This window comes from Odocoileus virginianus, unplaced genomic scaffold (genome assembly GCF_023699985.2).
Source record: "Odocoileus virginianus isolate 20LAN1187 ecotype Illinois unplaced genomic scaffold, Ovbor_1.2 Unplaced_Scaffold_1, whole genome shotgun sequence".
NCBI classification, from domain to species: domain Eukaryota; kingdom Metazoa; phylum Chordata; class Mammalia; order Artiodactyla; family Cervidae; genus Odocoileus; species Odocoileus virginianus.
The window spans coordinates 3,807,786-3,824,173 of record NW_027224263.1 but is presented as its reverse complement, the minus strand read 5'-3'; the positions used below and the strand labels follow the sequence as shown (position 1 = coordinate 3,824,173).

The window sequence follows — 16,388 nt, the reverse complement described above, 5'->3', positions numbered from 1 at the left end:
CCATGCCGTGATGCTGCTCCATATCCAGCTTTAGCTCCGAGTGCTTGCCCACAGGCAGGTGACTGACACAGCGAAGCTAGAACTCCTACCTGAGAGGCAACAGATCACAAGCTGAGGGGGTCTCTCCTGGGTTGGCAGAACTCTCACAGGGTGTTTAAGCTCTAGACACCAGACTGCTGGAGCAGACTCAGTTATTAATTGTTTTTGCCTTCAGATGGACTGCCCTTGGTAACCTGGAGATAATCAGAATTAACTGTCCATGTTGCATGTGGCTTCTTTTCTCCCTAAGCCTTTTCAAAAACTAGAATGTGGTTTGCTTCTCCCCTGTCCCTGTGAAGTAGAAGCAAGTGAAATGACTAACCCCAACCAACACATACATACTCACGAATGCAGAAAGTTCTTTAGGAACTGAGGCCTAGAGATGCAAAGTGACAGTGGTTCCATCACACAGCCAGTCAGGGGCCCAACCCAGCCAAGAATACCTGTGCTCTTCTCTCCCAGATGGAGTGCCCTGCCTGCCGGCACCCTGCTTGCCTCCCAGAGGCAGGCTCACCTCTTGCACAAAACCTTTCTTCCAGCCCTCCTTCTCTGCATCTGTCTGACAAGACAGCATTTTCAGGCAGGGTCAGCTACTGACTGACAGCAGCTGAAACGTGAATGGGAGTGGGATGAAAAACAACCCACAGATGGTTTCGGATGAAAAGGGGGACGGGCAGATGACTGTTTCCTCTCACTTAGCACCTTCTTGGTTGGGACAGAGTGTTGTGTCTGTCTGTATAGCTGCAGAGTGATCTACTGAATCTGCTGCAGGAATTTCCTGGCCCGGGGCCCCATGAGGATTGGCCTGGGGGTCGGAGTAGGGAGGCCACTAGTTGTGCTGGAGTCTCCTTGAAGATTCCAAATGGGAAAGCCCTCCCTGCATTGGCCCCCTGCTTTAGCTCAGCTGCCTGGCAGACCTACCACATCTCCCAAGGCAGATACCCCATGGACAAGATGATAACTGGGGATCCACCCCCGCGACCCCTTTGAGCTTCTCCCTTGGCTTTTTCATTTACTTTGCTATTCTTGACCTGCCTCCCTATCACCAGGATATACAGCACCTTCATTTTGTCCAGGCTTGCCCCGTGTTGATATTCAGCCTTTGTGTCTGCATTGTAGGATGTTTCATCTTTTAGGGTTTTGGGAAACAGCTTTATCTGAGATGTAATTCACATACTATTTATCCTTTTAAAGAGTACAATTAAGTTGGTTTTAGTGTATTTACAAGATATTGCAACCATCACCACTCTCTAATTCCAGAATATTTTCATCATTCCCAAAAGGAAGTACCATACCCACTAGCAGTCAACTGTCCATTTTCCCCTCCCCTCAGCTCCTGGCATGCACTGAGCTTCTTTCTGTCTCTGTGGATTTGCCTATTCTGGATATTTCATATAAATGGAATCATGCAGTATGTGACCTTTTGTGTCTGGCTTCTTTCACTAAGCATAATGTTTTCTACGCTCATCCATTCTAACTGAAATATATGTCATTATATGATACACCACATTTTGTTTATCAGTTCATCCATTAATGGACACTGGGTGGTTTCCACCTTTTGACTATTGTGAATAACGCTGCTCTAAACATTCATGTACAGGGATCTGTTTGAGTCCCTTCTTTCCTTTCTCTTCAGTTTATACCTAGAAGTGGGATTACTGGTTCATATGGTAACTCTAGGTTTAACTTTGGAGGAACTGCCAAGCTTTTTGGCACAGCAGCTGTACCACTTGACATTTTTACATTCCCACCAGTAGTACAAAATTTCCATTTTTCTCCACACCATTGCCAACAATTTTATTATTCTCTTTTTTAATATAACCATCCTGGAGGGTGCAAAGTGGTGTCTCACTGTGGTTTTTATTCTCCCCACCACCACCACCTTGCTCTTTATTGGTTGTTTCAATCTTCAGTATTCATTACCATGAACTTATTAAGCCTTTGGGAAAGACAGGGCCCTACCCTAACTAGTGCTTAAAGTTAGGCCATATCGAGCACTCTGGCAGAGCAGAAAAGAAAAAGAAGAGAGATTAGGGACACAGTGAACTTGCCAACTTTGGAAGCTCTACTGTAGCAGGAGCAGTCTGCTTTACCAGTCTTTTTTCTTTCCTCCAAAGAGACCTTTGAGTGCAAAAATATTAGTAATACTTAGACAAGGCTTCCCTGAAGAGGTGAGACTAGAGCTGGGCCATGGAGAGTGGACAGAAGCAAAATGGATGAAGGTTGAAAGGGGAGAGGCATTCTGAACTGAAAAATATGAACTACTTTCCAAAGAACAGGTCAGTTACTGAACCAAAACAAAGATGAAAATCAAACCAATCAACAGTGCCTTTTGTTTAGCGTGCAGCAGGAGAGGAGACTGGAAATGATGGCCCAAATGCAGGGGGAGAATTGGCTTCTTTTCCCTTTGGGACCACTCAATCACAGATACACCGGTAACACTTCTGACCCATAAACCCACCTCTATGGGACCCTCAGAAAATCCAACACAGAGACCATGAGTTTGATAGATGGCTCTGGCCAGAACTCAGCTACTCGGCTAAAGAAGTCTCTCCTGGTGAGCTTCCTACTGAAATGGGGGGTGGGGTAGGGCAGATGGGTTGGTTGGGAGCTGAGGCATAGAAGGATTCTTAGTGAACATGATGACAAAAGTGACTCTAGTCACCACTCAGAATCTGGCAATATTTGAGAAGTCCTACAGGGCAGTGAAAGACAGTCATCTTAGTTTGGGCTGCTATAATAAAAATATCAGAGACTAATGGCTTAAATAACAAACATTTATTTCTCACAGTTTAAGGGGCTGGAAAGTCAAGGTGCCAGCAAATCTGTTGAGAGATCACTTCGTGGTTCAGAGATAGTCATCTTCGTCCTGTGTTCTCATAGCTGAAAGCAGAGATCATCTTCCCATTGTCTCTGATAAGGGCATAATCCCATTCATGAAGGCCCCAACTCCCACAGACCTCACCTCACATTGGGGATTAGGTTTCCAACATAGGGATTTGGTGAGAAGGACACAAACATTCAGTCTATAACAGGCACTGTAAGGACTAGGCAGCCCCAGATTGTTGCCATTACCAACCTGCTTTCTGCCTTCCAGAAACCCTATCATTACAGATAATAGTAATGTAACAATAACAGCCTTCAATGAGCACCTGTATGCACCTGGTACTGTGCTGAGCACATTATATGTCTCACCTCATTTCATCTTTACAACAACCTATGAGATGGGTATTATCAGCCCCATTTTATATATGGGTGAACTGAGGCTGAAGAATGTTAAATGATTTGCTCAGCTATTAAATGGTAACTAGTAGTGGAGGTGGAATTTGAGCAGTTTGGACACTGGACAGCTCTCAGAGGCTGTGTTTTCAGTGATTGCCCCCACATTGAGCCTTAAATTCTGGAATGTTTCACACTACTTGCCCTGTCCTCTGTAGCCTCATTATAAATAAAGCAGCAAAGGCCCAAGGTACAATTTAATTATCTAGAAAAAGAACCTATTTTCAGGATTTCCCTGGCAGTCCAGTTAAGACTCTCTGCTTCCACTGCAGGGGGTATGGGTTCAATCCCTGGTGGGGCAACTAACACCTCATATGCCACAGGGCCAAAAAAAAAAAAAAAGAATCTATTTCCTATTTTCCAATATTGTCTTCCATTGGCACTGTGGTGTGAATTAGTCAATAACTGCTAACCTTCTCCCACCCCCAGCAAGGCCTCAATGTAATAGGACACAGAACAGATAAGTTTTTATGGAGGAGGAGATTTTGGGAAAGATCTTAAAATCATAGTCCTCTGCCTAAGGACAACAGGTCTAGATAAGTCGACACTTGGAGCAGCCCAGGTGAAAAAAGTGATAATGTTTGGAGCGCTGAAAGGAAGAAATTTAAATGGTAGGCTTTAGCTGATGGACCTGTTTGAAGCAATACCTTTGATTTCAGTGAGCCTCCCAAGGAAAAACTCACCTGCACGCCCATGGCCTCAGAGGGTGAGCAAGTTCCTTTTTAGAAGGGAGCTATAGACACCCACTGTTTGGGATGTATTAATTGTGCAAGAGGAGTCACATCCCTGCTGTAGGCTCTGACCTAGCCTAATCAGGATAAGGGCCTGGCTGTTCTTCCCTCCACTACAGTGGTGCTCCATGGAGGAGCACAGGAGATTTCCCATCAGTACCCTTATTTAAAACTATCTGTTTCGGAAAGCAAGGTAATAGCCCCCACTCTCCCCAAAGGGGCTAAATAGTGTCTGTAGTAGGAGACTGCCATCTCATTGTATTCACACTGGGAACATGGAGTCCTAGCTAAGGTCTTTCGCAGTAGTGGGAATTGAGTTGGGTTTCTATGACCAGGTCTATAGGATTGATTTTCTATGGTTGCTTCTTTTTTTAAAATTTTTCCATATGATCTCTTGCTTTTATTTATGAAAAAAAAATTTTTTTTACTGGAGTATAGTTGCTTTACAGCTAGTTTGTACTGTACAGCAAAATGAATCAGCACATGTGTGCATATGCATTAGTGCATGAAGACTAAGTTGCTTCAGTTGTGTCTAACTGTTTTTGACCCTATGGACTGTAGCCTGCCAGGCTCCTCTGTCCATCGGATTCTCCAGCAAGAATAGTGAAGTGGAATGCCACGCCCTTCTCCAGGGGATCTACTCGACCCAGGAACTGAACCTGCACCTCCTGTGTCTCCTGCATTTCAGGCAAATTCTTTAACACTGAGCCATGGGAGAAGTCTATGTATGCGTATATCCCCTCTTTTTTTGGATTTCCTTCCCATTTAGGTCACCACAGAGCATTGAGTAGAGTTCCCTGTGCTATACAGCAGGTTCTCATTAGAGTTATCTGTTTTATACATCGTGGCATATATATGTCAATCCCAATCTCCCAATTCATCCCACCTCCCTTCTTACTTACCCTCCTGATATCCATACATTTGTTCTCTATATTGGAAGGGACCCAAAATGGTCATCAAGTCTAGCCCCTGGCCTTGAATTAGAATTTTTTTAAGTATAAACTCTTCAAATTTAGTTTTTCAATGGAAAATACATTTGTTTCATTTAAGAATATAAATGCTTATGTATATATGATCGTATGTATTTATGTTCATAGCTGTGCTATGCTTAATTTCTCAGTTGTGTCTGACTCTTTGTGACCCCATAGACTGTAGCCTACCAGGCTCCTCTGTCCATGGGGATTCTCCAGGCAAGAATACTGGAGTGGGCTGCCATGCCCTCCTCCAGGGGATCTTCCCAACCCAGGGATCAAACCCAGGTCTCCTGCATTGCAGGCGGATTCTTTACCATCTGAGCCACCAGGGAAGCCCAAGAATACTGGAGTGGGTAGCCTATCCCTTCTCCAGGGGATCTTCCCAACCCAGGAATCGAACCGGGATCTCCTGCATTGCAGGTGGATTCTTTACCAGCTGAGCTACCAGGGAGGTCCTTATGTGCATAGAGGTATGTGTAAAAGTATGCAATAAGACGTCTAATTCACCCCTGTCCCACAATCCATCCAATTCTTACCATTCCCCTCAAAACGTAGCCCCCCTTATAACTTTCAGTATTTTCCTATGTATCCTTCCAAATTTTATTTATGAAAATATAAGCAAATGTGAATATAAACTCTTTCAAAGCAAATGTGAATATAAACTCTTTAAAAATATAGTCTTTTTACATAAAACAGTGTATTATCTGAATCATTTTTCACTTTGCAGTTTTTTTCATCTAATAATCTATTTTTTGTATTAGTACATAGGAAGCTTACTCATTCTTTTATACAGCTGCATACTATTTCATTGTCTTAATCAGCCATCATGTATTTAACCAGATGTCTACTGATGGACACAGAAGTTGTTTCCAATCTTTTGCCATCACAAACAATGGTGCAATGAATAACTTAAGATTTTTCACACATCTGTAGTGTGAATTCTTTTTTTTTTTCAGAGAAGACTTTTCTATTTTTATTTTTTTCCATTTGTTTTTATTAGTTGGAGGCTAATTACTTTACAATATTGTAGTGGTTTTTACCATACATTGACATGAATCAGCCATGGATTTACATGTGTTCCCCATCCCGATCCCCCCTCCCGCCTCCCTCCCATCCCATCCCTCTGGGTCATCCCAGTGCACCAGCCCTGAGCACTTGTCTCATGCATCCAACCTGGGCTGGTGATCTGTTTCACCCTTGATAGTATACTTGTTTCAATGCTGTTCTCTCGAAACATCCCACCCTCGCCTTCTCCCACAGAGTCTAAAAGTCTGTAGTGTGAATTCTTAAAAGTAGGATTGCTGGGTAAAAAATACATATATTTTTAAATTGAATGATATTGCTAAATAGCCTCCATAGTATTTGTATAAATTCTCCACAGCCTTACCAAGAGAGCTTATTAATCAAACTTGAATTTTTGCAAATCTGATAATTTAATGTAGTTTTTTTTTAATTGATGTGTGACATATTTGTTTCAGATGTACAGCATAATGATTCAATATCTGTTTATATTTCAAAAAAGATCAACTCAATAAGTTTAGTTAACATCTATATATTTTAAAATTTATATATAAAATTTTTTTTTCTTATGTTGAGAACTTGTAAGATTTATTCTCTTAGCAACCTTAAAATATATAGTTCAGCTCAGTTCAGTCGCTCAGTCGTGTCTGACTCTTTGCAACCCCATGAACTGCAGCACGCCAGGCCTCCCTGTCCATCACCAACTCCCGGAGTCCACCCAAACCCATGTCCATTGAGTCGGTGATGCCATCCAACCATCTTATCCTCTGTCGTCCCCTTCTCCTCCTGCCCTCAATCTTTCCCAGCATCAGGGTCTTTTCCAATGAGTCAACTCTTCGCATCAGGTGGCCAAAGTATTGGAGTTTCAGCTTCAACATCAGTCCTTCCAATGAACACCCAGGACTGACCTCCTTTAGGATGGACTAGTTGGATCTCCTTGCAGTCCACAGGACTCTCAAGAGTCTTCTCCAACACCACAGTTCAAAAACATCAATTTTCAGCACTCAGCTTTCTTCACAGTCCAACTCTCACATCTATACATGACCACTGGAAAAACCATAGCCTTGACTAGACAGACCTTTGTTGACAAAGTAATACACTCTTATTAACTATAATCACCATAATGTACATCCCATCCACATAATTTTTTTATTTTATAAGTCCTTTGAACCTCCTTTACCCATTTCACCCATCCCCCTAACGCCCTGCCTTTGGCAACTGCCAATCTTTTCTCTGTATCTACAGGCTTGGGGTTTATTTTTTAGATTCCATGTATAAATGAGATCATATGGTATTTGTCTTTCTCTGTCTGACTTATTTCACTTAGCATAATACCCTCAAGGTCCATCCATGTTGTTGCAAATGGCAAGATTTCATTCTTTTTTATGGCTGAATAGTATTCCATTGTGTATGTATGTGTGTGTGTATGTGTGCCTATGTCTCAACGGAATTAAAGGGAACATAACATTTCAAGCCCTTTACCTTCATCTCCATATTCCCCGCTCCACCACCACCTCCAAAATGGCCTGTGCATGTGCTGGAACTACACCACTAGAATGAGACAGAACCAGACTGGAAACACTGTCTTCAGGATCAGCCATAAAAAATAAAATAGGAACCAGAGTAACAATAGCAATGGCAAAAACAGGGAGGGCTCAGAGTCGAGGAGATTAGCGATCATGGCTGGGAGCTCTGGAGAGGTTTGCATTTATTTCATAAACACTGAGAGCTGATTTATCTCCTGACCCACAAGAGGCCCTTCTGACTAGCTAAGAACTGGCCTGCTAAGGAAGTAGAAATTTGAGAATGTGGAGAGTGGAGAAGAGAGCCACCAGCATGAAGACTTTGGGTTTCAGAGGATAGGAAAAGGGGCAGTGCCAGGAGGGGAGAGAATGGTGTACCAGAGGACATGGGAAAGGACCACAGACTTCTTAGTAAAAATTACCAGTCACTCTGAAGGGGGGAAAAAAAGCCTGTCACCAGGTTATTCACACCAAGATATTACTGACATTGTGTATCCTCTCAGAGAAGTTTGGGGGTTATAATACCTGATTGCCAATAGACAGGGCTTCCCAGGTGGCACTAGTGGTAAACAACCTGCCTGCCAATTCAGGAGACATAAGAGATGCAAGTTCGATTCCTGGGTCAGGAAGATCCTCTGGATGAGGGCATGGCAACCCACTCCAGTGTTCTTGCCTGGAGAATCCCATGGAAAGCAGTATCCTTCTTCCACTCCTCCCCAGAGTGCTGTGTGCAGTCCAAGGTGGTTGTCCTTGCCTCTGCGGTTCCTTGCATGCTGTGTTGACCTTCAGAGATGCCAGGAGAGATTTGAATTCCGTATTCTTAGATAGAAAAGCTTAGGCCCAAAGAGGTAAAGTGACTTGTGCAAGGTTATGGGAAGTGGGTGCCCAAGCTGGGATTATGACTCAGTGATCCTGCCACCCCCTAGATTTTAAAAAGTTTCTTTAGTAAAAATCAAATGTATTTTAAGGTTACAGCATGCTGATCTGATAGACATGTTGAAATGGTTAGCACAGTTAAGCTAATTAACATCATCTCATTTATTTTGTGGTGAGAGCCTTTGAAATCTACTTTCTTAGCAAATTTCCAGTATACAATACAGTATTATTAATTATATCCATCATGCTGTACTTTAGATGTCTGGACTTACTCATCCTACATACCTGCAATTTTGTATCCTGTGACCAGTATCTCCCCATTTCTCACACCTCCCTGCCCCTGGTAACCACCATTCTAATCTCTGCTTCTATTTATTTCTAAGATTTCACATATAAGTGAGATTATGTCATTTTTTTCTTTCTGTAACTGGCTTACTTAGTAGGATGCCCTCGAGGTTCAACCATGTTGTTGTAAATGGCAGGATCTCCTTTTTAAGGCTGAATAATATTCCATTGTGTGTGTATGTATATCTATATACATGTATAGGAAATGTGTATACATATATATATATATAAGAAATGTATATATGTGTGTGTGTATATATACAGGATGTGTATATATATATATACACATATAAATGTATATATATATATATATATATATATATATATATATATAGGAAATAAATATATGTATATAGGAAATGGCAATGCACTCCAGTATTCTTGCCTGGAGAATCCCATGGACAGAAGAGCCTGGTGAGCTCCAGTCCATAGGGTTGCAAAGAGTTGACATGACTGAAGTGACTTAGCACACACAGACACATATATGCACTACAATTTCTTTACCTGTTCATCCAAGGATATGGGATATAGGATGGACACCACTTAGGCTGTCTCCCTATCTTGGCTATTATGAATATGCTGCAATAAACATGAAAGCGCAGATATCTCTTCCAGGGACTGATTTCATTTCCTTTCTGTTCCCAAGTTTTAATACACATGGTGTGAAAAGAGCACAAATTCAAGGCAGGAAAACTATATTTCCTTGTTGACTCTTCTGTTAATAGCAGTGTGACATGGACCAAATCTTTTGAGGTACCAGTAGTGTCATTTTCATAATTCTCACTCCCCCATTCTGTTAGGGATATTAGAAGAATGAAATCATAATAAATGAGAAGATGTTAAGATAAGTTTATTGTGTAAAACTAGCATTAAGCATCACCACAATTGGTTTCTTTTCCTTTGATTCTATTTTGTCTTCCTCATTTTTGCTTTCTCCCCATCTCCTGTTGAGTAGATTAATAGACTCCATGCGGGATTTCTCTGAAGACTGTTACAAGAAAGACTCTCAAGGTCAAGGCTCGCTGGAAAACCTCACCCTACAGTTGCCTCCTCATTGATCCCGTGGTGGAAGACACAGTTCAAAACTCAGCCCACATTCTTTTGAGGCAAAAAAAATCCCAAACTTTTTTTTTTTCTTTCAGTATTCCAAATACTCGCCAGCTTCTGTAAGTCATGGCAAACATTATTTTATAGGTCACCCTCGTTTTCCTTCACCACAAAATACAGAGATTTTGTATTAGGGCCCAGGGTGCAAATGCCCTGCTCCTGTACTCTCTCCATTGGGTTTCACTCATGTATGCCAGCTGCAGCTATCTGGTTGTGTGTGTACTTTGGGCAGGAACAAGGAGTCAGCCCAGGCCAAAAGGTTAAACTCCCGCTCAGATTTAAAACTTTTTCTTTTAAAACAAAATGAAGGAACTTTCTTTGTATCCTGTAAGGGATCTTTAGGAAGTACTTAACACCAAAGGTGAGATTTACTCAGAAATTGAAGTTAGATCAACTTATGTACCAAAGTATAGAATTGAGTTAGTTACTCTAATCACTGAAGCCAAAGAAAGTGTGATGTTTTCTGGGTATTTGAGGCCATACATTCTACAGAGATAACACAGCTTTCATGTTCTGTGGTTTGAGTTTTAAATTAAATGGTCCTTTCCTTGTGACAGGTTTGAAGTGATTTGGCACCCTAGGAGGTAAGACTCTTGAATCAGTCAGATCCTGGTGCTACCATTAACAAGTTGTGTGACCCTGGGAGTCAATTCATTTCTTAAGCCTTAGTTTCCTCATCAGCAAAATGGGCATACTTTAATATCTACATCAGAATGTTCTCAGTAATAACCAATGGTATAAAGCCTAGCATATTATTTGGGGCTTGATAAATGTTAACTCTTATTTTATGATGATGATATTATTATTAGTCTTTGTAATTTTCAACTACATTCTGAGAACAATTTTATTTTTTTTAAGTTATATTGAGGTATCATTTACCCCCCCCCCCCCATTTTCATTTTCGTTATAGTTTTGAGTCATGGGAAAGAAAGGATGGTCTCTTTAGAAAACATTTTTATTGAATTATAATTTACCGTATTGTGTTTTTTTCAGGCATACAGAAGATTGATTCAGTTATACATATATTTTTCAGCTTATTTTCCACTATAGATCATTATAAGACATTGAACACAGTTCCTTGTATTATATAGTAAATCTTTGTCGCTTATTTACTTTATGTATATTAGTTGGTGTGTATTAATCCCATACTCCTAATTTATCCCTCCCTTCTTTTCTCTTTGGTAACTGTAAGTTTATTTTCTATGTCTGTGAGTCTGTTTCTGTTTTGTATATAGATTCATTTGTATTATTTTTAGATTTCACATATAAGTGATAGCATACAGTATTTGCTTTTCTCTTCCTGACTTACTTCACTTAGTATAATCTCTAGGCCCACACATGTTGCTGCAAATGGCAATATTTCATTCTTTTATTATGGATGAATAGTATTCCATTGCATATTGTGTTGGCCAAAAAGTTCTTTAGGTTAGTGAATACTTTGTTCAATGAAGTTCTTAGTAAAAATGAAAAATGTCTTTTATTTTTACTTTAAACCAAATGAACTTTTTTCTTGCTCAGTACCACATCTTATTTATCTTATTTATGTTGATGGACATTTATGTTACCTGCATGTCTTGGCTATTGTAAATACTGCTGCTATGAATATTGGAGTACATGTATCTTTTTGAATTATAGTTTTCTCTGGATATATGCCCAGGAGTGGGATTGCTAGATCATATGGCAACTCTATTTTTAGTTTTTAAGGAATCTCCATACTGTTCTCCATAGTGGCTGTACCAATTTACATTCCCACCAACAGTGTAGGAGGGTCCCAGAATGGTCTAACTCTCTAAGCTTCCTCGTCATGAAACACACAATTCTCCTTATTTCTCTTCCCCCACTATGCCACAGCAAGTACTTTCCAATCTCTGCTTGTATCTATTGTTAATCTGTACACTGATGATTAGTTTAATCTGGGCACTTGTTCAAGAAAAGAAAACTTGTGCTGGTCCTTCAAAATCAGATAGGACTTCAGTAGATAGAAAAGAGGAGGAGGAAGGGGGCCATCTTGGTGGAGGGATTGAAAACAAGCAGACTCCAAAGGCTGGAACAAGCACATGCCAAGTGTAATAAAACATGGGAGATGGTAAAGTTACCAGGGTAGTTATAATAGGTGGTTCCTCATCTGAAAAGACTCCCTCCCTTGAGACAAGTTAATTTCTTCTTCGTCTAAGACTGGTAGCTGCATCATGGCAGGAGCCTTGTCTTTCTTCACTAATCTCTGCCTAGTGCCTATCACAGTGCCTGGTACATAGTAGGTGCTCAATAGATGCCCAACAAGTGAAGGGTTGGATGGTTGGTCATGTTAGTTGTTATTCCTGTCTGGCTGCTTTAATATTATCGAAGTCATCAGCCCCTGAATCAGGGACTAATTTTAACTCCTTCTATGTGGTACAGCCCCACCTGCTGTTTGTCTGGGGATTTGTGAAATTCTTTGCAATGATGCCAATACTTGGTGTGGTTTTTTTCCACCCTGTCCCAGAAGACTCCTTACCCCCAGCGAACAATAAAGTGACCAGCAAGTCGTGTGAATACAATGGGACCACTTACCAACATGGTGAGCTGTTCATGGCTGAAGGGCTCTTTCAGAACCGGCAACCCAACCAGTGCACCCAGTGCAGCTGCTCGGTAAGACCCTGTATTTTAATGTCCTCTACCCACATTAGGACTTCCCTGGTGGCTCAGAGGTTAAAGCGTCTGCCTGCAATGCGGGAGACCCAGTTCGATCCCTGGGTCAGGAAGATCCTGCTGGAGAAGGAAATGGCAACCCACTCCAGTATTCTTGCTTGGAGAATCCCATGGACGGAGGAGCCTGGTAGGCTACCAGTCCACAGGGTCGCAAAGAGTCGGACATGACTGAGCGACTTCAAGTTCACGTTCACCCACATAAGAGCTCTTCCATATGCATATCCATATGCATACCTTTGAGTTTGAGCCTACATTGTAGGGTACTTGATTGAAAGATGGTGAATTGCATCTAAATTGTAAGCCTCCCTGATCTTCATCAACCCTGATCATCTCTGTTGAAAAGGTTGGACCCAGCCATATCCTTGTCTTAAATCTTTAGGACAAAGATGAGCTGATGATCTTGATCTGTACTTCTATTCACAGTCATTATACCACAAGAGCCTTCATCTGAAGAACTCAGTTATTTGATGCCTTGGAAATGCTATGGGTGGAAAAGCCACTGGCACCATCTAGCAGTATCAGTCCAATTCACAGGAAAATGGGGTGTCTCTTGGTTCCCATCTCTGAAATATTCTATTAACGAGATAGTTCTTTGCCCTGCAAAGAAAAATCTCTTGAAAAATGCTTGATCGTAATGATTCTGGTGACATTACTTGTCCAAAGAATTGTATACTTCATGAATAAGATATACTGATTACATCACCGTCTAATTGTGCGGCCCAGAGAATGTAATAGATAGAACCTGATACTTTGTTCTATCTTAGAACAGGGTGCCTGATGAAGATTGCCATCTCTTCTGTGACCTAGTCTCTGGCATGGAGAAATAATAAATGGGAAAAAAATAAGCGCATCATAAAATTTAGGAAGTTCCTGGGACTGACTGATGAAGAGCAGGGGAAAGGATGTATTATGTTTGAACCCCTACTCATCCCAGGTACTGAGCTAAAGCCTTTACATGTACTTCAGCTCCTTCTGACCTTAATTCCGTTTCTCCCCAGCAGGAGGGCAATGTGTACTGTGGTCTCAAGACTTGCCCCAAGTTAACCTGTGCTTTCCCAGTCTCTGTTCCAGATTCCTGCTGCCGGGTGTGCAGAGGTAGGTATCCTGTATCCCAAGACCCCAGGTGCTACTATCCTGAGTAGCAGGATTTAGAAGAGGGAAATACCTGTCCAGTGTTCTAGCAAAAGGGAATTTTCTATGCTAGCCTTAAATATTAAGGGTGCTTTCAATCACAAAAGGGAAAAAAAGCATTGCTTTTAAGGATCACTACCTGAAAGAAACTGCACTGTGGCACAGCAAGGGGAGAGGGATGAGATTCATCTAGCTTGGCCCCTCCATTATTGTATTGTAAAACATAGGGCTTTTCCATACACAGCCTTTTTTTCCATTTATTTTTATTAGTTGGAGGCTAATTACTTTACAATATTATAGTGGTTTTTGCCATACATTGATATGAATCAGCCACGGATTTACATGTGTTCCCCATCCTGATCCCCCTCCCGCCTCCCTCCCCATCCCATCCCTCTGGGTCTTCCCAGTGCACCAGCCCTGAGTACTTGTCCCATTCATCCAACCTGGGCTGGTGATCTGTTTCACCCTTGATCATACACAGCCTTAATAGGAAAACTTGGCCTCCCAAAGCACTGATGTGACCATTTTGAAGATTATGCTGGGCAAAGGTAGGGGTATTTTTAAAATCCCACAGTAAAATGCTGACAGACTCAATAGCAGCAAAATGGAATGCATCATCTTCCCAAATTATATTCAAAATGGAATTGTCATGTTCTCAAAGTCAGTTTTTTCTTCTTTGAGTTTCATTTCTTTGATGACGGTACTCTTTTTATTCTTTAGGTTTCCAAGATCAAACAGCATTACCTTTAACTTCTCCTTTATTGCCTCTTCTCAGATCACCAAGTCTATCAGCAGTCCTTTATATCCTCCCTTTTCCCACTTTCCCTAATTTTGTCTTCTTCCCTTCCATCCAGTTAACATGCTCATTGAACATCTACTGTATGCTTGGCACTGTGTTAGAAGCTGGATACATAATGGTAAACATAGTAGACATACAGGGTGCTGCTACTGTATGGCATCTTCATGTGAATTATAGAAAGGATCACCTTACTTAAGATACTTAACTTGCCATTTGCCAGAAAATCTTTGTGAATATACCTCCTTAGCTGAGGCACCCTTATGCAGGACACAACCTATATAATCATATGTGGCATACATAGCAGCTAAGGTATGTTCTTTGCCCTTGTGGAACCCACATTTTACCAGAGAATACAATAAACAAACAAGCAAACAAATATCTAAATATAAACAATTATGTACTGTAAAGTAAATAAACAAGGGATTGAGATAGAAAATAAGAGGTGAAGGCATTTAGCTGAGTTGTTGGAAAGGCTTCTCTGAGATGACATTTAAGCTCAGACTTGAAAGATGAAAAGGAGTCATCCATGCAAAGGTCCTGGGAAGAGCACACCAAGCAGAAAGAAAAGAAAGTTCAAAGGACCAGGCAAGGAAGAGCTTAGAGCATTTAATGAGCTTGGGACCAGTGTGGTAGGAATGTAGTGGTTGTGATCATAACTGACATTTGGTGAGACTGAAGAGGTGAACAGGAGTCAGATGATGCAGGACCTTCAAGGTCATGGTAACAAGTTTGGATTTCCATTTTGAAGTGCATTGGGAAGCCACTGGAAAGTTGTGCAGGAGACGTGTTGTGATCCAGTTGATGTCTTAAAAGATCTCACTGGTTCTTGTGTCCAGACTAGATTGGAGGAAGGAAAGAAGACAAGTAGAGAGACCAAGAGGATGGATGTAGCAGTCTCTCTGGTATGACAGGCCAAGATTCAGGGCGGGGGACACAGTATAGAGTAGTGGTTCAGACTAGGGTCTTCTGGAGCCAGGATACCTTGATTCTAATCCCAGTCCTGCTGCTTTCAAGCTGGGTGATCATGAGCCATGTATGTACTCACCTTTCTAGCAGTCTTTACAGTGAGGATTATGTTAGCACCAACCTCCATACTGTTGTTAAGTTTAAATGAGATAATGCAGGAAAAGGACCTACGACACTGTCTTCCATAAAGTGAGGACTCAATAACAAATACTGAACAAATTTGAAATACAGCAAGTGCTGAATCCTCAGATTTAACTAACCATGGTCTGAACATATTGGAGAAAAAAATAAGTCCAGAAAGTTCCAAAAAGTAAAACTTGAATTTGCCGTGCTGGCTACTATTTACATGGCATTTACATTGTAGTCCCAACTTCTAATACTTAGGTATTATAAGTAATCTAGAGATGATTTAAAGTATATGGGAGGATGTGTGTAGGTTATATGCAAATACTATGCCACTTTATATAAGGGACTTGAGCATCCTGTGGATTTTGGTATCTGCAAGGGTCCTTTGGAACCAATGCCCTGAAGATACCAAGGGATGACTGTATATTTAGAACACTGGTTCTTGGCTGTAGGTGCATATTGGAATACCGTACCTTGGTAAGGGGAAAGAGGGGTGAAGGAGGTGATTCCAATGTGCAGCCAAGGTTGACAGCCACTGAAATAGAGGGAAAATATGATAGGATTTGCTGGTAGCAAATGGGTGGTTGACTCCCATATGTTGAAAGTGAAAGTCACTCAGTCATGTCCGACTCTTTGCAACCCCATACAGTCCATGGAATTCTCCAGGCCAGAATACTGGAGTGGGTAGCCTTTCCCTTCTCCAGGGATCTTCCCAACCCAGGAATTGAACCAGGGTCTCCTGTATTGCAGGTGGATTCTTTACCAGCTGAGCCACCAGGGAAGC

The 16,388-nt window shown here is 41.4% G+C and overlaps 1 protein-coding gene across 8 annotated transcripts in view; it reads left to right on the top strand.

Moving 5' to 3' along the window:
- Positions 1 to 16,388, top strand: part of CHRDL1 (chordin like 1) — a 127,784-nt gene that overhangs the window by 65,216 nt on the left and 46,180 nt on the right. For 2 of the 8 annotated variants that reach the window (XM_070462233.1, XM_070462230.1), the window contains exons 5-6: positions 12,377 to 12,522; positions 13,581 to 13,677. The exons of 1 other annotated variant lie outside the window; for it this stretch is intronic. In XM_070462233.1, coding sequence (XP_070318334.1) covers positions 12,377 to 12,522; positions 13,581 to 13,677 — 243 coding nt within the window. The remainder of the gene's footprint in view (positions 1 to 12,376; positions 12,523 to 13,580; positions 13,678 to 16,388) is intronic. 5 more of the 8 variants (XM_070462234.1, XM_070462231.1, XM_020903561.2 and 2 more) reach the window with 3 other exon arrangements.